Genomic DNA, 25,486 nt, shown 5'->3' on the forward strand with positions numbered 1-25,486 from the left:
AGATATTTTTCTTTCGATAAAGATAGACAAACTTATGAGTAATCTTATATCACATTTTCAGATCTTAGATTTAAAAAGAAAAATTTTTATGAATTCTCAACTCAAAATAATTTGCTATTTTTCGTGATTTTTCCGTATTTTGTCAAGATTTGAACTTTAAATGCTTATAAATAAAAACTGTGACTAAGGAGTTTTAATTTTTTTTCATCTGCCTTTGAAACAATAACCTAGGAGCCTTCTATTAAATTTTCAAGCTTTTTAACCAACAGATAAAATTGTATTGATATTTATAGAAAAAAAAACTAATAAAATGGAAATTGACAATGTCCGTAAACAGCTCAAAATAAGTAAAAATGTTATGGTGTATAGAAAATGCTAATATAAACGTTCATTCAAAATTTCATGTACGTACGGTAATTTTTTTTTTTAGAGTTACACCAAAACCCTACAGATTTTGCGTAAAAATGCCCGTTTTCTCTTAATTTTTCTTTTGTTTTTCATGTCGCTTTTGAAAACGACTGGGAAACATTTACTTTTGACCCCCCAAAGTACCAACTAGATTCATTTTCCTATCAGAAAAGTTACTGTTGAAGATAATCCAAGCACTTTTACAAAAAAAAAAACACATATCATTGTAAAATCAATACATTCATCGCTTCGCTCAGAATCTAAAATAAAAATAACGATTTTAGTTATTTTGATGTAATTTTAATATTAATTCAACATACAGGCTATAATAAAATAGCACGATGTGTATGCCCCTAAAGTAACGTGTTGTTCAGTCGTTTCATTCGGATCAGTCGGTCACGTGACTAAATAATAATATTAACATCAACGGTCGCACTTTTTCGTTACGAAAAATTTTATTTCAGTCACCACGCCAGGCCCACAATAAAAGCAATAGCTTAAAAAATGAAAAAAAACTAACGAAATCAATAAACGTAACAAAATAAATGTATAAATATTGAATTTAATAGAATATAAGTTTATTTCTGTTTTTTAAATTTCAATACGATAAAAAATTGGAAGCCCAAAGGTTTGGTTTACTTACCTTATCTACCTACTAAGTAATTACATATCATTAACATTATTATGCTATTTCAAGTTGTATTATTTTTTTTCAATAAAATCTATTATTTCGTCTTTCATTTATGCCATAATATTTAAGCAATATTTGATACCTAGCGCCTAGACTAACACTAACTTGCCAGTTATAGCTACTTACCTATACCGGGCAAAATGTTCTACTAATATGATAGTCATAGTTCTTACGTTAAAATGTAGTTAATTACTTATCTATACCACAAATAATAATATAAATTATAAAAATTAAAATTAATGTTCATCAGGAAACAAAAAAGGAAAAAATCAAATAACATTTGAAAGTACAATAACAATAAACTTTAAAATATAGAATAACGTTTAAATATCTGAAAACGCAAAAACCGTATATTTTTTTAAATTTAAGCCCTGATTTAAATATAATGAATATTATATTAACATAATGTCTTCAAAACATAACTTATCAATTTATTTATTAATAACTATATTTTTACGTACCGAAAATTAAACATGAAAATATTATCCAGAAATACGCCACCTTTATTGACATTGTGTGCTGAAATTAAAGAAATTTTTTTAAAAAATATATTTAATAAATATTATTCATAAATTATATCAAACGAACAAATAAATATAATAGATAATAATGAATAATAATGAATAGTAACAAAATGTAGATACCTATATTAAACACTAAAAATATCTGTAGAGAATTTATTAATTTTTTACTTAATCAGATAATTCTATGTAAGAGACGATAATATCAATACAACTTTACTACACTATTGAGTTCTAGACACAGAATGCTTGAGTGTTATCGGTCTCTTGTTTTGTAGTATAATATGGTAATAATATAATATAACTAACTTTTTTAAAATTAAATTATAATACATATATGCTACAAATATAATTAATATATTATTAATAACTTACTTATCATATTATATTATATCAATTAGATAAAATATATAAATGAGTAGACACTCGTACTAAAACCCATCTCTCGGAGGTTTGGGTCACGGGTTATAGTGGATTATATATTTTTAATTTTTAAATTAATTAATAAATATGAATTTATAATAATAGTTATTAATATATTGTATATTCAGAATATATTATATACATATATTATAATCAGAAATGTTTTAGGGATAACCACGTCATTAATCAAAGAAAAATATAACTATTCACATTTCAGTATAACGTGTTTGTATAATATTCACTATTAATTACCTAATCATTATTAATATTATCAAATATTACGTATCACTTATTATTATATTTTTATTCATTCGTGGAATTACAGCGATAACTTGGCCCGTCGGTGTAAATAATGCAAATGTATAGGAAGTAGATTAAGTTCTAAAAAAAATTGTCCGACTACTGTGTAACGTGTGGACAGTGACCTAAAATTATATTTCAAAATTTTGTTTTTATATTTCTATCTATGGAGCTGTATGGTATAGTTTTGGACCATTACGTAACAAATACATCGAAATTATTTAATTGATTTGTTTAGATTTCATTATTGATTAAAATATAAAAATACCTCCGGTTACATTAATTTTGTATGACAAAAAAGTAACTGATTTGTAACTGAGTTAAGTTACTTTTATTTCTAATCAACTTGTAACTCTAGCAATCTTAAATTTTTCTTTATTAACTTAACTTAACGATATAGTTACCTTGCCCGGCCTTGATAATTTGATTATGAAATTTAAACCACCATTTAAAGTACCTATTACTAATAGCACTTTCCCTTTCATGCAACTTAAAACATAACTGGCATCAGATACGCATATCATATTAAGCTCAAGTTTTATTCACCACTCAGAATAATATATTACATGCATATCTTGATTCCTTGCTAATTTGAATATACCAAAATTTACTAAATGGTTCAGCAATTATTTGTCTTTATATCATTTCTTATCAAAATTGTACACTTTTCAAATCTATATTTATTTATTAAAAGTTTTAAATTGCCCTAAATCCAGACGAAAATTGTTTCTAAAAAAATGTTCAATCCCGGTCTAAAACCTAACCTTATTCACCACTCAGAATATATTACGATAATTTTTTACTGATGCAATTGACATATTTAAAATACTTGATAATTGTGTTTTATGTCATGATTGGGACTTTGATGTTTTTTTTTTTTTTTTTTTTTTTTATTAAGAAAACAAAACCCTCGGCAGCAAGGCCATTGGGATATATAATGTATAATATTGTTACAACATGTTATGTGTTAAAAAGAGAGAAAAAAAATACAGAACGATAAAAAATAATATAAATATGATTTAATATGTATAGATTATTAGATTAGTTTGAGCAAACCAGATTGTTGAAGGAAGGCTATTATATTGGAGACTGGTAGGTTAGGTCCGAGGCTTTCAAATATGTCTTCCGGAAGTTGGTTGTGTTCCCTTGCATCGCGGTATGTGTTACACTCGGTCATGATGTGTTTGATCGTTAACTTGACGCCACAGGATGAGCATATAGGGGGTTCCTCGGACTTTGATGTTGTTATAATTAATTAATACAGTTATAAGGTTTCTACTTATTAGAGCAAAAAAAAATTCATAAAAATGTAGTTTAAAAATTAAATTGCTTACACAAATGTGATATATTTTATATTATTTATAAATTTACGTAAATTTTACATCTCTAGTTAAAATATAATAATATAATGATACGATTTGTAATACTGTTGGTGATAATTGACATGGAATGATTTTCAATTATTTTTGTTACGCATAAACTATCACTCGAATTGAACAAAACTGTTCTTGGAAAAGTATTATTTTTGGAAATATAATTTTCAGAATATGACAAAATAATAATATAACCAGAATTATAACATTTGATTCTAAAATCACATACCAAAATAATTTTGAAAGAAAATTGATTTAGTGGATACAAAAAACCAACATTTTTTTTTAATTTGGTGGAAACAATGCAATCCTGTAACTAGATGTGTATGGGTAAACTATTAGCTCTGATATTATGCTAAAAATGTATAGTGTGAGCGCTTTAGTATCGTTGGTGAGACAATTCTTAATTATGTAGGAATAATTATGAAATGGTAAAAATACGCAGGACGATAGAAAAAAATAGAAACATTATGAATTTACGCAAAACATATTAGAGATATCATAAGAGAAATCGTTGCACAAGTCTGGGTAAAAGTTGTATTTTATTTATTGTATTACTTGGTTTTTTTAATTTACTATCGGTATTAATTAAGCATTTATGAGTTTTTAAAATTGTTCGTATTTAAATTCCGAACACAGCCCTGTTACAACCATTGGGACTTCGATTTATCGTATCGTCATTAAATAATATTATATCAGCCTAACATTATAACCATGGGATAATGAAGAAACGGATACGCCATGTACCCGAACTGCATATTCATGGTCACACACCTTAATGTTACTAATAATACTCGAAAATAAAATATAAAGAATTTATTATGATAATTATTTGATTAATTTGGGTGGGACGCGGGGGGTCCCTATTCTTTTATAATTTATTCTTAGCGTACATTTTATGCTTGACCATAAAAAACAGTTATAAGAAATTTTACTATGCATCACAAAACAAATTAGATTGGTCACTTCCAACGTTCCAATAAAATGTGGCAATTTTCTTGAAATTTTTATTTCTCTATATCTGAATTCAAATTTGTATTTTTTGAGTTGTTAAAATGTTTAGTCTAAGGATAGAAATCCTGGAAAAATATTTTAATAAATTATATTATGTTTCGTGACTTAATATTTGATGTAGGATTTATTATTTTATTATGCAGGGTCATTTTAACAATTCATACTTGGTATTGATATGTCAATAATAATTCAAAACTTTTTCAAATCATTTAAGTTTTCAAATCTATTGTATACAGAAACATAGTATAAAAATTATATAACTTAAAAAATACTCGTTTGAGTATTGGTTGTCAAAAACAATGTCAATATATTGCATAATACATATTACATAAAATAGTAATAATTATGAAACCATTAATCTAAGTACAATGCGAAATTGGTTCATATGCAGTTACCTATTATAATTTATTTTAATTCGCAATTATTTTAAGAACTGTTAAGAATTATAACACATAAGTCAAAAACTAATTATACGAAATACAAAAATTGATTAGAATGACAGTTCGAATAAAATATTTTCATAAAATTACAATAATTATATAAGACTTAATTATGTATATTATACAGTTCACGAAGCTATTGAATGTAGTACTGAACTTAAAAACTGTGATTGATTATTTGCTTCTGGATCCTTGAAAATCATGACTCCAGAAAAATAATAACAAATAGAGTGCAAAAAACAAGTACATAATACATAAACAAGTAAGTTTTCAAAAAGAAAGTGTATCGTACATAACCATTAAAAGTGTACTGCTTCGAAACACACACACATACACACACACACATACAGTTGTACCGACATACGAAGGTGGGAGATAGTGTAGCCAACAATTTTCTACATAACTCAAAAATACTCGTTCGAACATTGGTTGTCAAAAACAATGTCAATATATTGCATAATACATATAGTAATAATTATGAAACCATTGATCTAAGTACAATGCAAAATTGGTACATAATATGCAGGTACCTATTATGATTTATTTGAATGCACAATTATTATTAAAAGACCTTTATAGAATTATTACACATAAGTAAAAAATTAATTTTATCAAATACAAAGATCGATTCCGTACACAATGGCCTAAGTGGCCGCGGGTTAATCAATAAAAAAAAAAAAATTATTATTTATAATATATTCTCAAACCAACAAATTATATAAAATTGAATACATTATCTTTTTAACCATACAGGCTTTTTAATTTAATATAATTTCGTACTCTTTCTTCTTGTAAACAACATTTATACTGTACTTCATAATTGTTGAAACTAATTATAATTACAAAGTTTAAATAATAAAAAAAAAAAAACTAGAAACTGATTATTCTAATGACAAATTTGTATTTGACTAACAATTGGAATGAATAATTTTCAAAACATTCCCTTAATTATATTTTAAGTACAGTCCACGAATCCAGTGAATGTGAATATTAACTGATGTAAAAAGTGAGATTGAATTATTTGCGTCTGGGTCCTTGAGACTCACTACTCCGGTTAAATAATACAAATTAGAATGTAAAAAACATAAGCCTGAACCGCTGTCTCCCTTATCTACACCATGTGCTGAAACTAAAATATTTTATATATAATACTACATTTAATCATACGACTGTAATTTGGTAATAAATTGATATATATGAAAGATCACTAACCATGCATAGCATTTACGGTGTTTGCTTTATATTATGTTATAAGACTTAAGTCAGTTTGTATGAATAAATAAATAAACAAATAAATAAATATAAATTATTCTTAGTATAAAAACAAATGATGTACAGCCGTACATGGATATTACAAGGATATTTAATATTGTAGGTACCTATGAGATGTGATAGATGTGGCTCGATACTATTTTATATAACGATGTCATGTACACACTTCTTCAATTAAAATATTTAATATAACATTTTTATATACACATTAGATACAAAATATAGTTAAGTACCTGTAGAAATTGGACTAACGAAATAAAAATCACTAATAAGCCTTAACTGACACCAAAACGCATTATAAACACATATTATGCTGATATTCACACGGCACATCCGTAGTCCTACAGGTACTACACAGCTAAGAGATATTCGCTAAATATAACATTATACCCATGTTCTTTTTCCATAATTAGATATTTTTGTTCATAGAGGCTTACTTTGTATTTTGGTACAACATAATACTGTGTGTGATGTTTGAATACCTAAATATTTAACCCCTCCCAAACTTCACCCACTATGACTTTAAACTATGTAAATCTGCGTGAAAAATTGTTGAGTCTGCAAATCAGTAAGTGGTTGTTGTTTGCCTTAGTCCAACAAAAATTGAGATGATTTGTATTTTGTATTAAATTTTCAAGCTTTTTTACCCAACAAATAAAATGTTGTTGATATTTGTAGAAAAAAAAACTAAAAAAAATGGAAACTGAAAATGTTCGTAAACATTTAAAAATAAGCTAAAATATTTGGAAAATGTTATGGTGTATATAAAATGCTAATATAAACGTTCAATCAAAATTTCATGTATTTTTAATGGAGTTACACCAAAAACCAAAATCGATTTTCTCAAAAACAGATTTTGCGTAATAATTCCCGTTTTTCCTAAATTTTTCTTTTGTTTTTCACGTCGCATTCACTACTTTTACTATTTACTTTTAGATTCTGAGCGAAGCGATGAATGTATTGATTCTACAATGATGTGTGTTTTTTTTTTATTTTTAGATTCTGAGTGAAACGATGAATGTATTGATTTTACAATGATGTGTGTTTTTTTTTTTATTTTTTTTTTTATTTTTGTGTCTGTGTACACGATAAGTAGTCGAAATAATGCTTCGATTTTCGACTTCAGTATCTTGTTCGATGGGAAAGTGAATATCGTTGGTGCATTGGGGAGGTCAAAATTTTAATTTCCCAGTAGTTTTCAAAAGCGATGTGAAAAACAAAAGAAAAATTAAGGAAAAACGGGAATTTTTACGCAAAATCGATTTTTAACAAAATCGATTTTGGTTATTGGTGTAACTCTAAAACAAATGACCGTAGATGCATGAAATTTTCACTGGTTGTTTATATTTGCATTTTCTATACACAATACAATTTTGAAAATAATTTGACTTTTTTTGAACTGTTTACGGACATTGTCAGTTTTCAGTTTTTTTAAATTTTTTTTCTATAAATATCAATAAAATTTTATTTGTTGGGTAAAAAAGCTTGAAAATTTAATAGAAGGCTCCTAGGTTATTGTTTCAAAGGCAGATGAAAAAAATTAAAAATCCTTAGTCACAGTTTTTTTTTATACACGTTTAAAGTTCAAATCTTGAAAAAATACGGAAAAATCACGAAAATTTGCAAATTATTTTGAGTTAGAAATTCATAAAAAATTTTCTTTTTAAATCTAAGATTTTAAAATCTAATACAAGATTCCTCATAAGTTTGTCTAACTTTATCAAAAAAAAAATTTCTACAAGAAAGTCAAATTAAATTTTTATGATTATTATTATTACAACATTCACTCGATTTCTCATGTACCGATTTCCTTATTTTCTTGTAATTCAAAAACGAATAACTGTAGATACATGAAAATTTCACTGAATGTTTATATTAGCATTTCCTATACACCATACAATTTTGAAAATATTTTGACACTTTTTGAGCTGTTTACGGGCATTTTCAGTTTTCAATTTTTTTAGTTTTTTTTTCTATAAATATCAATAAAGTTTTATCTGTTGGGCCAAAAAGTGTAAAAATTTAATACAAGACTCCTGATATATTTTTACAATAGCAGTTGAAAAATATTGAAAATACATAGGCACAGTTTTTTTTTATAAGCATTTAAAGATCAAATTTGGACAGAATTTATCAAAATCTCGAAAATTATCAACCATTGTAATTAATAAATTATAAAATGTTCAGTTTTTATAGCTAAGGATTGAAAATTTAAAACAAGATTCCATGTAAATAGATAATGCGGTTACCAAAAAATCTAAAAAATACACAAGCACAGTTTATTTGTATAGTCATTTTAAGTTCAAATTTGGACGAAATTACATAAAAACCTAGAGTAACTATTTTAGTTATTTTGTTGTGATTGTATAATATTATTCGTGGGCACTTGAAACTTCTAATTTGTAATATTTTCATCGATATATTATGATGATAGTATCACGGTTTGTTGTTGATGTATAACGCGTTATATGTACCTAATGGATATTGTGATATGATTAATTTGGAATTAATTATAGGTAGGTACCTATGTATATAATAATATGTCTTAAACCTACACTGACATACCGTCTCCGCTCAGAATCGTTATTCTTATACAATGATATTATATCATTGAATTCAAATTTAACACCATCCATTAAAGTGACCCACTTGTAACCTACTGTACAGCAGAGCGACATCCACTTATCCACCTTTTTTTTTATTTTTTTTTATTTTTTTTTTTATTTTTGTGTCTGTCATCACCTTTGATTATTTGTTGAAAATATTTTGACTCTTTTTGAGCTGTTTACGGACATTGTCAGTTTTCAATTTTTTTAGTTTTTTTTCTATAAATATCAATAAATTTTTATTTGTTGGGTAAAAAAGCGTGAAAATTTAATATAAGGCTCCTGATATATCGTTCTAATAGCAGTTGAAAAATATTAAAAATACATAGACACAATTTTTTTTTATAAGCATTTAAAGTTCAAATTTTGACAACATTTATCAAATTTATAATTTATTAATTATTTTGTAGTTAAAAATGTATACATTTTTAACTTTTATGGCTAAGGATTGAAAATTTAAAACAAGGCTCCACGTAAATAGGTTATATATAAATTACTTTATTCACAATAATATCATCAAATATACTTGGTAAAATCATAGGCTGACTGACCGTTTTCGCTCAGAATCGTTTTTCTTATACAATGATATTATATCATTGAATTCAAATTTAACACCATCCATTACTGTGACCCACTTGTAACCTACCGTACAGCAGAGCGACATCCACTTATCCACCTTTTTTTTTTTTTAAATTTTAATTTTTTTGAACCAAAGTGGAACCGGAACCGAAAAAATGATCAATGTTTCAGTCCTAGTTAGGATCATCTTTTCTCCGAATGGCGCAACATCCATTTTATGGATAAAATATATTTGGCTCATTTAATTAAAATTGTTCACCAGTCACTGCGTCGAGAACCGTGTTATTCAACCATATATTCAAACGGGACCTAACCTAACCATACGGATCAAAGCTAGAAAAGTACTGGTTAGAATATTTTGTAAGGAATATATGGTTGAACAACACGGTTCTCGACGCAGTGACTGGTGAACAATTTTAATTAAATGAGTCAAATATATTTTATCCATAAAACCACCCACCCACCAACCAACTCACAACAGGATGTTGCGTATGGTCATGAAGTTAGCCCCCCCACTTTAGCGGATTCACTTCAAACCAGCGGCAATATTTAGCAAATTAATTAAAAATAATTGTAAATTGGTTTTTAGGATTTGCAAATTTAGTGCACGCTCGCAAACTAAAAAAATGAATTGGGGGGCTAACTTCATGCAGCCCCCCCCCCCCCCACTTTGTCCGATCCGTTCCAAACCAACGCCAATATTTAGCAAATTGATTGCAAATAATTGCAAATTGGTTTTTAAAATTTGTAAATCAAAATTGGAATTTTGGCGAATTTTTTTGCAAATTAGGTCAGCCCCCCTACTTTGTCTGATCCGTTCCAAACCAACGCCAATATTTAGCAAATTAATTGCAAATAATTGCAAATTGGTTTTTAGAATTTGCAAATCAAAATTGGAATTTTAGCGAATTTTTTTGCAAATTTGGTCAGCCCCCCCACTTCGTCCGATCCGCTCCAAACCAACGCCAATATTTAGCAAATTAATTGCAAATCATTTTATCCAACATACATTTTTTTAGACTAGATTTTTTAAATTATGAATTTTCCATCAATCAGATTTGTATTCAATTTATATTTTTTACAAAAAATCTAAATTGAATTAAATTCTAAAATAAATCTGTTAGATAAAAAAGCAATAAAAAAAATTAATAAAAAATGTAAAATCAATAAAAAAAACCATATTTGATAAAAAAAATTTTGGGGTAAAAAATTCACTTTAAAAATATTAATTAAAATTTGTTTGATAAAATAATCTTATTGTATATAAATTCTTAGTAAAATTTAAATCTTAAAAAAATCTGTTTGATAAAAAATCTATATTTAATAAAAAAATCTAAATTTGATAAGACAGTTTATTTTTAAAATAATCTGTATTTTAAAAAAGAAATCTAAATTTGAAAAACAAATCAATAAAAATTCTGTATTAAATAAAAAAATATGTACTTGATAAAAAGATTTAGGTATATTTGAAAAGAAATCAATAAAAAATCTATATTTGATAAAAAAAATCGATATAAAATATATATTTGTTAAAAGAATCTATGTTTAATAAAAAATCTGTATTTAATAAAATGCTAATAAAAAACTAAAAATTAAAGTGACTAAAGATATATATATATATTAAATATAATAAGTATAATGATTCAAAATGATAAATCTCTTTTTTAAATATTTTTTAATAATTCATTGTAGACAATTTTATTTATTAAATTTGTAAATATTTTTTTTTTATGATTTTTTTAAATTATATTATTTATTTAATACATTTTAACTAATTATTATGTTTTTTATTAGTTTCATATTATTTCCACATTAATTTTATAAATTATTTCTGAGCCATTTTTGGCCATTTTAAAAAAAATATGTTTTTCGTTAATTATTAATATTATACAGAATTGTGCCTACTAATTATTTTGTAAATTACAATTTACATTTTCAAATTCTAAAAACCGATTTGCAATTATTTGCAATTAATTTTCTAAACATTTACCTTGGTAAAAATAAATTGTATTATCAAATTTAGATTTTTTTATTAAACAGATTTTTATTAAATGCAGATTTTTTAATAAAATACTGTTTTTTTTTGAATTTCTATGGTTTTATCAAATTGATTTTTTATTGATTTTTTTTTCAAATATACCTAAATCTTTTTATGAAGTACATATTTTTATTTAATACAGAATTTTTATTGATTTTTTTTTCAAATTTAGATTTCTTTTTTAAAATACAGATTATTTTAAAAATAAACTGTCTTATCAAATTTAGATTTTTTTATTAAATATAGATTTTTTATCAAACAGATTTTTTTTAAGATTTTAATTTTACTAAGAATTTATATACAATAAGATAATTTTATCAAACAAATTTTAATTAATATTTTTAAAGTGAATTTTTTACCCAAAATTTGTTTTTATCAAATATGGTTTTTTTATTGATTTTACATTTTTTATTAGTTTTTTTTATTGCTTTTTTATCTAACAGAATTATTTTAGAATTTAATTTAATTTAGATTTTTCATAAAAAATATAAATTGAATACAAATCTGTTTGTTGGAAAATTCATAATTTAAAAAATCTAGTCTAAAAAAATTTATGTTGGATAAAAATCAATTAAAATCAAATAATAAATAAAAAATTAATAAAAAAAAAATTGATTTTTGATAAAAAATTCATACTTTATAAAAAAATACGACTGTTATCGATTTTTTAAAAAATTCACCAAAATTCCAATTTTGATTTACAAATTCTAAAAACCAATTTGCAATTATTTGCAATTAATTTGCTAAATTTTGGCGTTGGTTTGGAACGGATTGGACAAAGTGAGGGGGCTGACCTAATTTGCAAAAAAATTCGCTTCCAAGAACAGTGCATCCAACAATTATCCGTGGACCTCAGTGGGTTAAGATAATAATACTCGTATGTTTGTTTTAATTTAATGAAAGTCTTTCCGACCATACACCTTGTGTTATTGTTTGAAACGTGACCATTTAATATTTAATTGTTATATTATACGTTATTACTATTATGTAAGTCGATGATATCTCTTTTAAAAAAAATTGAATATTCCTGAGGTATACACATTATTTGAGTCGACGAGAGGTCTTACATAAAATTGTACTAAAATGATAATTTTATGCCGCTATTCCCCACCATATTACAACTGTGTCAGCAGGATTACCTTTTGAATTTTAATATTTTATAGTTAATTAACTAGTAAAGAACGAATGCAATAAATCATAAAAAACTATAATGACGTGATTCAATATTGGGTTAGTCAATAGATACGAAAAGGTAGGCTTGCTATGTATAAAGTTTGTTTGATTTATTTGTAGAAATATATTTTATATTTTTATATTTATTGTAAAATGTTATTCATTAATTTAATAAAAGTAGAGTTTATAAAAAAAATCAATTATTTCAATATAGTATTAATGTTTAAATATTTTATTACCCAATGAAGAACCAGCACAAATCTTATCATGAGTCACATATGGTTTAAATCCAAATGTACACATGCTCCGGCAAGACCTCATGTCGATGTATGGTAACCGTGTTTCTAATAAAACGGGACTTGAAATGCCATTTTCCTCTTTTCCCCAACCAACAATCTGTAAAAGTAAAAAAAAGTTTGAGATTTCAATATACATTTTTAACAGAGCGATTCATGTATTGAATTTACTATAATGTGTGTTTTTTTCACTTTTTATAAACTTTTGTTCTAGTAGAAATAATGCTTCGATGTTCAACATTCAATATCTATTACGATGGAAAAGTCAAACTCGTTGGTATTTTTGAGAGGATAATTTGGAAAATTCACATTAGTTTCCAAATGCGTAGTGAAAAACAAATATTAGTCTTTAAGGTTAGCAACATGTGTATGTGTGCTAAGGTTTTTGACACTACGAACCTCCCCGGGAACCGCGTTACGTGATTGATTGTAGCCAACGCGCAATGGCGAAGTTATTTTTATATAACTAATATACTTATGAGTTATAACCGTAGATACTTTAAATTTCTACTGCATGTTAACACTACTATTTTCTATATATTATTTTTTTTTTGAGCTATTTATAAGCATATTAAGAATATTTACATTTTATTTCTTTTTTTAAAAATATCATCGATAAATCGCTGTCTCAAAATACTTGTATACTTGTACATTTAATTCAAGGTTCCTCATAAGTATTTTTTAATGGAAACTTAAAAAAAAGTTAAGAGTAAATCCACAATAGTTTTTTTATGAATTTCCTTTGTAGTCAAACTAATTTTGTTATGAGAGTTTGAAGTTTTTTTCGATAATTGATTATCAGCCAGAAGGTAATTAATTCCGGTTAACCGTATTTATTATTGATTTAACTATTATGTTTTAATTCAAAAATTAATTAGTGTGGATACTTGAAATTCTCTCAGAATAATTTTTCAAATCATTGATATACTTATGTCATTGCAAATAAAAATAACACCATCCATTACGATTACCCACTTTAACCTACATAGGAGAGTGGTATTCACTTCCCACTTTTTTTATTTAAGTATTATAACATGACAATATTTATGCAAACGTTAGCGGATAATCTCACGGTATTTGTATACATATAAATGGAGAACCATAAATAATAATTAAAGGTACGCTATTGACTGTTGTTAAATCACAATTTAAATAATACTACAAACCAACCTTTCCTTCATCTCCATTGGATACTTTGTAATCACCATACCAATCCATACATATAGGTGTAATACCATTACTAAAAGAAACACTGTTTTGTAACACAACAACAGCTATATCTTCAGCATAATACCCGGAAAGACCAAAAAAAGCTTCTTTCAGATGAACCCTATCCACCTGTACATTGATTGTTTTAATTTAAATTATACATGTCATACAAATTTTTTATAGACTTTGAATTATAAATAACTTACATTCATTATTTTAGTAAATTCATTATCAAGTTTTCTAAAGTTTCTGTCATATTTTCCAACAGCAATTTTGTATAGGCCGACATTTACAATTGTTGTAATATTTTCCGTAATACTTTTCGAAAAACAATGAGCCGCTAAAATTATATTTATTTCAGTTTCATTCTTTTTTTTTCTTAACTTGGTTCAACAAATATTTTACCAGAAACAACTAAATTTCGAGAAATAATTGATCCTCCACAAATTAAGTTATAAATGTTAGTAATTTCATATATTGCTACATTCCAAGGTGCCGTTCCAATATTTGCTTTTTTACCATTCGCAATCAGTACTTTACCATCGACAAATGTTCTACCGCATTCTAATATAATATTTGAATATAAATATAAATAATAATATTAGGGATAACGTAAAGGTTGAGTAAATTAGAGATTTATATATTTTGTACACTTAAAAATACAATTACCTGGTTCGCATATATATAGTTCATTATTCCATATTCCGTTCGACATACAATGTAATTCAATTGGAGTCTCTTTTTGTCCGTTTGGTAAAACATAAGCAGGCTTACATTTTGGTATTGCTATTGTGTCAGGTATCGATAGATTTGAGCAATTAGCATACTTACCATTATAACTACATTGAATATCCAAACTATCAGATAGAAGAGGTGGACACATTTCTATAAATATAAATAAATTATAATTAAACATAATTAAATAAATAATCATTGCAACATACAAATATCAATACAAAACTTACTCAAACATAATTTATGAAGAGCAGGTTTCCATTTTCCATTTCTCTGACAAACCCGAAAACTATCGGGATAAACATTATGATATCCAAATGTACAGTTCTCATTCACGGTAACGCCGTGATCAATTAATGTCCCGTGGGATAAACTTTCATTAGAACCGTCATAAGTATATACAACTCCTTCGACAGTTGGTAAAACACATGAACTCGCTTAAACATAAATATAAATAATAATAAGTCATAATTAATAAAACCTATAGAATAGACATATTTTCGATGATTTAAAAATGTACATCAAACGATTATGCTTAACCTAACGATTATATGTTCTTCCTCAATAATTTATACAATTTGACAAAACAAACAAATTTAACATAAATACAACCGTATCTAAGGGTTAGTAATCAAGCAAATAAGTTTTTTTGTTTTTTGTAAAAGATAATTAAAAAAGAAAAACAATTATATTAGTTAGAGATCTATTTTTATCACAAAAATGTAATTACCTGGCTCGCATTTATATAATTGATTATCCCACAATCCGTTGGACTGACATTGTAATTCAAGTGGAGTTTCTTTATGTCCATTTGGTAGAGTATAAGTAGGCTTACATTTTAGTGTTGCTATTGTGTGAGGTATCGATGCATTTGAGCAATTAGTATAGTTACCATTATAACTGCATTTAATATCTAAGCTATCTGATAGTAGAGGTGGACACATTTCTAGAAACATAAAAACGTTAAAATCAAACATGTCTATAAAGCAGACTCATAATATTAAAATAAGTTATCATAACAACATACAAATTTCGATACAAAACTTACTCAAACACTATCAAATTAAAATCAATTATAACCAACATTCTGTCACATAATAATTCAATAAGAAATGATTACATGGTACAAAACAAAACTTACTCAAACATAATTTATCAGAATCCGTTTTCCAAGTTCCATATCTCTGACAAACTCTAAAACCATTAGGATTAGCTTTATGATATCCAACTTCACAGTTCTCAATAACTGTAGTGTAAGGATCAATTGATGTTAGGGGTGATAATATTGAATGAGAACCTTCATAAGAATATACAACTCCTTCGATAGCTGGTAAAACACATGAATTCGCTGTGCTCTGTCAAAATATTAAATGTTAATTCCTAATAATATTATTTTATTCTTTTTATAATAATATGTTAGTTTTGATTCAAAAGCGTCGTTATATAAACCAATGCAATACAATAAATTATAACTTTTAATCGATATCTGGAATGAAACAAATTTACGTACATGTTTGTTCAAAATTCCACGAATCCATGGAATATAGTTTTTTATGTCTATAAAATCTATGTTTATTTTGCTATGCATATCATTCGAAAAAATATAAGGCCAGCAACTCGTTATCCCGGTTAAAAAATATGAATTAGATTGTAAAAAGCTTAAGCTTTGGAAATCAAATCTATTACCTCCTCTTTCCTCTGAAACAAGCGGTATTTAATACATAAGACACAAATTAAAGATTTTGTTATTGTTGGATTTATAGGTGAAATGCATTAAATTTTCCTGTGCGAGGTTTACTTTATTTATTTTTTTATATAAAGTTTAGCTACCACTAGTTTTGGCAGGATCTGGCGGGTAGGAATGCATATTCAAAACTTATGTTATTTCTTCATCAAAAGTGTGGCCTTTTACACGACACATAATATGTGACACATAATATTATGGATACCGTGAAAAATCATAAAAATCCCAATTTCTTTAATTTCTTTCAGATTTTAGCATTATTTAGACAAGTACTAGAATATTTTATTTTTTACCCCCAAAGTACCAACCAGATCCAATCTTCTATTAAAAATTGAGTTAAATGATCGAAATATAAATTTTATTACCCAATTGCAACCTGATGCAAAAGTGAAAATTGTCTTCATTGTAAATTCTTAAGCAGGAACTGTTTTCGATGTGTGGAAAAAATCGTTGTAATACTAAATGATTAAGTTGAGACTGATCATTAAAACCAGCAATCTGTAAAAGTATAAATATTTTTTATGATGATCAATTAATATTAAGGCATAATATTAATATCTAGTTATGTAAGTGTCAGTAGAGAGTTCAACTTTATGGTTTTAAATAAAGTCTGACTAAAAAAACTTGACTACTCACAGAACTCATACGAGATAATAAGGATGAAAATGGAAATAAAGTTTTCCCATTTTGTTCAAATTATTAATATTGCAAATCTCAGTCTGAATGTATATTTAATTTTTTTTTATTTTGTACGTTCGTCGGAATTAGTAGTGTCACTTTGTAGAAATTAAACCAGTCAATCAATTTCATATTATATTTTATGTATTTAATAAAATTACAAACTAAGTATATAGTATAACAAATTCACCTTCCCGTAAGTTCCATTGCGTACATTATATTTACTATGCCAATCGATACAAACAGGTGTAACAACATTACTAAACGAAATTTTGTTTGCTAACACAATTACTGCTAAATCTTGAGTATTGGGTTGATAATTAATATCAATAATACGTGCTTCATCAAACAGGTAAATTATTTTTGCCTGCAAAAACGTTGTAATTTATATAATACATAATTTACCAATTATTTTTAAACTTTAAAAAGTTAATACCTTACATCAATATAATAGTGAGATATATCACTGTCAGCTTGTGGAATATCAATTTTAAACAAATATCTACTATTACCGTCTATTGAATTTTGCTTAGATCTTATACCACTATCCCAAAAAATTTGAGCCGCTAAGAATAATATTTAATTAATTTTAATTCCTCCTTAAATATATTATGCAAGGATTTTACCAGCAATTACTACATTTGGAGAAATAATTGTTCCTAAACCTAAATGGTAATAATTTGAGTCCGTCCGTTCATCGTGTAAACCATAATATGAGTTTGATTGCTTTTCAAATTTATATATATCAACTACCCAAGGTGTTGCTTCTAACGAATGTTTACTTTTAATTTCTTTGGATACTGTACCGCAATCTAAAACAGTATAGGATATATTATTATATGTAATATTAGAAGCTCCAATGCTCCATATTTAGATTTATATAAGTAACTCTGGCATCTATTTATTACTTCACAAACATAGGAAAATATTATAGGTATATCATTAAGCTATTGTTTTGTACCCATGCTGATATTTGTTCCATATTCGTATCGTGCACACAACTCTTTCATCTCGTCTAAACCATCGAAGCAATCCTTATGACCATCGCAAACCGAGGACCATTCTATACGCAGTCCATTTGAACAATAAAACATATCATCAATGTCTCTATAATGTTTTTCAAATAAGCAACAAATTATTATTTTATATAAATTATACAATGATAAGCAAATATGTAACCTATAGAAATATAAACAATTAGTATAAAATAAATTCAAGATTATAATAAACAATTCGATTGCAGAGTATACAATTAAATATTATGCCGGAATCCAATTGCCTACGCGTTGTCAACATTTTAACAATAGAAAATAATGAGTGGATATAGTAAATAATGTTTTTCGCATACTAAAAATGTAAAGAAAGAAGGGGTTTTGATCTTCCTGATCTTAATGTGTAGTTACTAGTTACTAGTTAGTAGATTAAAATATATTGATCGGATATTGTTTAATGGCCCTTATTAAGATTTTAGGTCTCTATGCCCCCCAGGCTCCAACCACCATTATTTTCGACAGCTATACCTACCGACTAACATAAATTATGTTACATAATATTTATTTATACTAAAGTCACTAACTCCGAGGGAGATGATACAGCTTGTTGTATTTCGAGTTTTCCATCACACAAAATGCTGGATCCTGAAAAAATGAATTATAACGCATTAAATACTTAAACAGCGTTTAGTGTATTAAGATTATTAATTATTTTTTTAATCAGCATTTATAGTTTGAATGCAATGGTATCATAATTAAATTATAATAAAATATATCTTGCATTCATGTTTAATATTTAGTATGTACTATGGCAGTGGCGTGGTGAACGGTTATTTCAGAGGCCGTGACCTCTGAAATTGTTCTTAAATAGAGGGGTGGGATGGGTGGGTGGTAGCCAGTGGGTCCCCTAGTAAATTTAATATGATATTCTCAATAGGTAGTCAATAACGATCTGAAATATAATTTGTTATATTATATTAATATATTATCATGCATAAATACTTGGGATATTTGTAGCTTGCCTCTGGAAAATTTTTAGTTCACCAGGCCACTTTACTATGGCATCATTTCAGTTAATGATAGAGGATGAGGAAACAAAGACTTTGACCAGTCAATAAAATTTAAAAAGAAAACCAATTATTTCTCTCTCAAGCTACATTCTATACTTATTGTCTCAATTCTATCACTATCTTACATTATTTTGTATAGATTACCACGAGAACACACTAAATTGTAATATTTCTGAATGTAGTCATCTCTGAATATTAAGAAGTGGTTATTTCATTTTTAGAATTTTTATTTTGTCATTTGATATATTATATCATATACATTAAAATTTACGTACCAACGAATTATATTTGAACAGAATAACTATAAATATGTATTAATTGCTAGGGTGGAAATTATTTTCCAGTACCTAATGATATAATCATTGATAATAAATACTATAGATCGCTCACTGGCCGTATTTACGCGGCGTGAAAAATTTACGAAAAATGGATGTGGCTGTTTGAAGTGCTGTCGTCACCCATAAGTAACTATAATGGGGCGACGACAGCGCTTCATAACAGCCACATCCATTTGTGCGCAACGTGTTTAACCGGCCAGTGAGTAATATATAATATTTATAATCAGTGATACAATTTTCTATTATACACAGAATAACCAGAATGCTAATTTGTCTATAATTACACAGGTCCTTATGGGGGATAGATTTGCAACACCTGTTGGGATATCACTGTAGCCTGTATAGAGATAATAACCAATTGTACAACCACAGATACAAATGATACCGTATTCCAACTTTTTGATAGAATAAATATTGTACATAATTTTATTGTATATGTGTTATTTACGTGTTATCTCTTTATCTACAATGATGACATCAACAATGTGTAGACACAGTTTCAGCAGCAAAACCGAATTTTTATATATTTCAGAATCCTACCTTTGACATAGGCGCAAGTAGTGGGGGGCTTGGGAGTCCTAGTTTTTAAAAGATTTTACTTGAAGCTTATTAAATAATTGGGCCCATTAAATTACAACTAACAATTTTTGTCATGCCTGCATCGAAAGTTTAGTTTTTGATGACGGTTGAAGCGTTGGAAAGCGATGTTTCCGTCCAGCGGGCGATTAAGTGGAATTCACCAAGAGTACTGAGATTAGATATCACACATATCGTCTCAACAAACAGACACTAAAGCTTCTTAACTAAATGTAAGTGCTATTCGAAAATCAATGATTCCAACACAGTTATTGATAGTTTTGAAGATCCTAAACACAATAAACTAGATAAAAAAACTTTGAACTGAAAAAAGTAGCAATAGTCTTCGACGAAAAGCTTTTGAAGATATTTCAAGGAAGCCATCTAAACTTTTAAATTCCGAATTACTAAGAGAAAACGTATATACATTAACTTTGTCAGATACGGCTCTTATTAAAAGAAATATTCGATCAACTATACACCCTAATTTACCAAAAACTGTAATTGAAACGCATGAAGTTATTAATACAATAATAATTAAAACGAATACGGACGAACCCTTTCTAATGGTTAATGATCACGATAATAATATTATTGGATTTTCAATAACGTCCACCTTAATGGTTTTGTGTGATACGATATAAGTTGATGGTACTTTTAAAAGTTGTCCCAAATATTTTTTACAAATCTTTACGATTTACGCACTTGTGAATAAAATGTATGTACCACTAGTTTTTCTTTATTGCCAAATAAGGAAACCAAAACTTATTTTTATTCTTTTAAGTATACGATGGATCAGTGTACAACTGATGGGTTAACATTTTCACCAAAATATTTTTTTATTGTCTTTGAAAAATCTATATATAATGCCGCACAACAAGTTTGGCCAGCAATTAATATTAAAGATAATGTCGTTTTCACCTAGGACAAAATTGGTGAAAAAAAATACAATACCTTGGCTTAAGTACAAATTATAAAAACAAAATTTGGAGGAAAGTAATTTTTTAAAAATGTTTTTGGTTTACCATTTTTAAGTTCGAAAGATGTTTAAAATGTTTCATTGAAGATATTATGCCAAAGCTTCCAAATGGAAATATACAATTATTTACCGATTATATTTTAAAAACATATATTGCGTCAGATGCTTCATTCCCGCCTAATATTTGGGCTGAATTTTCGACAACATCAAATCGTACAAAAAATCATTTCACATGAAGCTGAATAGTTTATTTTATACATCACGTCCAAATATTTATATTTTTATTGATGCACTCAAAGAAATCCAATCTAATACATATATTCAAATAAGAAATAGAGATCTATCCAAAAAATCAAAACACAATCTAGAATAGGAGAATATATTAAGAGAGCAAAATATGACGAAGAACAAAAATAATCAAATTAGTAGACTTGACTTTATAAAGCTCGTATCATTAAAATATTTACCCGTTTAATATCATATTTTTATTGACAATATTAATTATTAAAAAGGTGGGTAAGTGGATGTCACTCTGCTCTACAGTAGGTGACAAGTGGGTCACTGTAATGGATGGTGTTAAATTGAATGATATAATATCATTGTATAAGAAAAACGATTCTGAGCGAAAACAGTCAGTCAGCCTATGATATTACCAAGTATATTTTGATGATATTATTGTGAATAAAGTAATTTATATATTACCTATTTACGTTGAACCTTGTTTTAAATTTTCAATCCTTACCTATAAAAGTTGAACATTTTATAAATTTTCAACTACAAAATAATTATTAAATTTTAAATTGGATACATTTTGTCAAAATTCGAACTTTAAATACTCATTAAAAAAAATTGTGCCTATGTATTTTTAACATTTTGCAACTGATATTGTAACATTGTAACGCTCCTGTTTTTCCTGTAATTTTCACGCTTTTTTACCTAACAAATAACATTTTATTGATATTTATGGAAATTAAAACTAATAAAATTGAAAACTGACTATGTCCTTTAGCAGCTTAAAAAGAATCAGATTATTTTATACATTTTATCTTGTATAGAAAATGCTATAATATAAACATTCAGTGAAATTTTTACAAAAAAAAAAAAAATAATTAAAATAAATTAATAATATTTCATTATTACATTTAAGACAATTATATAACAATTGTATAAATAAAAATATAATTTTATCGTTTCAAGTGAAAAAACTAAATAATATATAAAAAGCATGGTTTTTACAGTAATACGTCATATTTATAAAGAAAACCATTTTTTTAAATTACTGTTGAAACTGAAAACAAAAAATGTTTATATTTTCAAACAGCTATCAATTTCCATTACGTATTGAATAGTTGGTAAAACAACGTAAATTTAAGTATCACTCCTCAAAAGTTCAAAAACCACTAAAACACTTAACATGTCAACATAAAATAGCAATTACGAAAAAAATAAAAATAATTATGTTATTGTTAAATGTAAGTATACAATGTAATAACTGTGTAAAAAAAATTCCATTTTTATCGATGAAGTGTGAAAATAAATAATATTAAAATGTATAAAAGTTTGAAAATATCAATCAAATAATGTATATATTTTAAACAAACAGCTGTAATACCTTCAAAATTCTTTTGAAATTCTGGTTTAAGCGTCAGAATATTGTAACGATATTGTTGATAAAAAAAGTTTAGTTTTTTAGTTTAAAAAATGGTACTTTTAGCACGCTAAATTCGTGTTTCATCCAACTGTGAGGCGCGTACCTATTAGATATTTCGCGTTTGTGGCTGTACATTTTAATTTTCACTGATTATATTTTCATTGATTGATTTATTATATATCATTATATTATAAACATATATTATTTTTTATTATTATTATATGTTTTTTTACGTCACATTAATTAAACTTTTTGGTGTATTTTATATTTTAATCAGAGCTTCAAAACGAAAAAGAAATTAACGAAATCAATAAACGAAAAACTAAAATATTCTAATATCATTAAACATAATATATCATTAATCATAATTAATTATTAAAAATAAACAATAAATGTAACATAAAAAAATGTCAAATTACGTTATTTTATATAACGTTGATGCTTTTTTTTACGTTGAACTCAACATTACTATTGTTTTTAAATATTGTAGTCTAAATAAGTATGAATCTTATAAGTTGCAACTATGATCAATTCAAAATTGGCAAACCTGTGTTAACAGTAATTTATAGTTTTGAAATACTTTATTCCTGTTTGATTTATAAATATTAAACTTAATAAAATATTAGTTTATTTCTGTAATTCAAATTTTAAAGAGATACAAAACTGCAAGCGCGCGGTTTGGTGTACCTATTTAACTATACCTACTAAATACTTATATAACATGATTATGTCATTTAAAGTTGTATTATTGTTATAAATATTTTTTTTTTTTAATAAAATCTATTATTTGATCTTTCATTCATGCCATAACATTTAAGCAATATTTAACACCTAGGTCCTAGACTAACACTAACTTTCCAGTCTCAGCTACTCACTAAAAATCTTAGGATGGACAACAAATTCTATTAATTTGATAGCTATTACGTCAAAGTGTGGTTAATTACCTATCTATACCAAAAATAACAATATGATTTATAAAAATTAAAAATTAAAATGACGTTTAAAAATATAAAAACGATGAAGGGAAAAAATTAAATAACGTCGGAAACTACAATAATGATAAACATTAAAATTGTATAACGTTTAAATAATAAATATCCGAAAACGCAAAAATGATGTATATTTTATTTTTAATTTAAGCCCTGATTTAATATTCCTTTATTATATTAATATTCTGTTTTTTTTAATTTAATATTATACTAACATAATGACGTCTTTAAAACATAATTTGTCTATTTATTTTTTTATTAATATATTTTTTACGTACCAAAAATTAAACATGGATATATTATCCAGGTATATAACACCTCCATTGCCGTTGTGACCTGAAATTAAAGAAAACAATTTTAAAAATATAATCAATAAATGTTTGTATATAAATTATATCAAACAAAAAGATATATCATAATGAATAATAACGAAATGTAATACCTATATTAAACACTGAAAATATCTGTAGAGCATTTTTTTTTTTTTTACATAACCAGATAATTCTATGTAAGAGACAATAATATCAATACAACTTTACTACGCTATAGAGTTCTAGACACATAATGTCCGGTCTTATAAAAACTTCAGCTAATATCGCAAAATGCTTGAGTGTTATCGGTTTCTTGTTATGTATAGTATAATATGGGATCACATGATCGACCAGTGAGTAAACTACATAGATAATATATGGCAAAGAAAAATTGATGATTAACTTTTTTATTTACCATATTATATTATTATATCATGGCTAAATAATAGTTGGGTAGACGTTCTTTCCAAAACTCAGTGGTTTGCGTCACGGGTTATAGTGCATTTTACATTTTAAATTTTTAATACTTTAACCTTAAAATATAATGTATTTTAATCAACAAAATATACAGTTTTCTTTTCTCATGTTGGTTATTAGGTCAGTATTTTGCAAGGCTGGGCATTACCGAGTGAAACTTTATTTTACTTTACGTTGCTTTTAACCAAGTTAAATAACGAGTTACTTTTTTTAGATTCTGAGCGAAGCCATGAATGTATTGATTTTACAATGATGTGTGTTTTTTTTAAATTTTTTTTTGTGTCTGTCATCACCTTTTAGGACAGTAAAAGTACTTGGATTTTCTTCAACAGTAAGTTTTCTGAGAGGAAAGTGAATCTAGTTGGTACTTTGGGTCAAAAGTAAAAGTTTCCCAGTCGTTTTCAAAAGCGACATGAAAAACAAAAGAAAAATTAAGGGAAAACGGGAATTTTTACGCAAAATCTGTTATTGAGAAAAAGGATTTTTAGTTTTGGTGCAATTTTAAAACAAATGACCGTGTAATATAGATATATAGATATATTACATGAGATCATGTAAGGATTTTCTTATTTTGTTGTAATTAAAAAACGTATGACTGTAGAT

At 26.2% G+C, this 25,486-nt stretch overlaps 1 protein-coding gene across 1 annotated transcript in view; it reads right to left on the reverse strand.

The window, feature by feature from the left end:
• LOC132945689 (uncharacterized) overlaps window positions 1-24,678 on the reverse strand; it is a 38,815-nt gene extending 14,137 nt beyond the window's left edge. Inside the window, exons 1-19 of the mRNA XM_061015453.1 lie at window positions 24,538-24,678; window positions 24,374-24,431; window positions 19,077-19,137; window positions 18,462-18,607; window positions 18,127-18,312; window positions 17,942-18,066; window positions 17,691-17,867; window positions 17,188-17,320; window positions 16,589-16,776; window positions 16,220-16,433; window positions 15,809-16,024; window positions 15,309-15,515; window positions 15,013-15,228; window positions 14,749-14,907; window positions 14,550-14,683; window positions 14,305-14,472; window positions 13,078-13,234; window positions 6,121-6,299; window positions 1,561-1,618 (exon numbers count right to left, since the gene is read on the reverse strand). Of these exons, the coding sequence (XP_060871436.1) occupies window positions 1,561-1,618; window positions 6,121-6,299; window positions 13,078-13,234; window positions 14,305-14,472; window positions 14,550-14,683; window positions 14,749-14,907; window positions 15,013-15,228; window positions 15,309-15,515; window positions 15,809-16,024; window positions 16,220-16,433; window positions 16,589-16,776; window positions 17,188-17,320; window positions 17,691-17,867; window positions 17,942-18,066; window positions 18,127-18,312; window positions 18,462-18,607; window positions 19,077-19,137; window positions 24,374-24,419 (2,770 nt within the window). The 5' untranslated portion in view covers window positions 24,420-24,431; window positions 24,538-24,678. The remainder of the gene's footprint in view (window positions 1-1,560; window positions 1,619-6,120; window positions 6,300-13,077; window positions 13,235-14,304; window positions 14,473-14,549; window positions 14,684-14,748; window positions 14,908-15,012; window positions 15,229-15,308; window positions 15,516-15,808; window positions 16,025-16,219; window positions 16,434-16,588; window positions 16,777-17,187; window positions 17,321-17,690; window positions 17,868-17,941; window positions 18,067-18,126; window positions 18,313-18,461; window positions 18,608-19,076; window positions 19,138-24,373; window positions 24,432-24,537) is intronic.
• Window positions 24,679-25,486: the final 808 nt, after the last annotated feature.

The sequence above is a fragment of the Metopolophium dirhodum genome, chromosome 5, assembly GCF_019925205.1.
Source record: "Metopolophium dirhodum isolate CAU chromosome 5, ASM1992520v1, whole genome shotgun sequence".
Lineage (NCBI taxonomy): Eukaryota > Metazoa > Arthropoda > Insecta > Hemiptera > Aphididae > Metopolophium > Metopolophium dirhodum.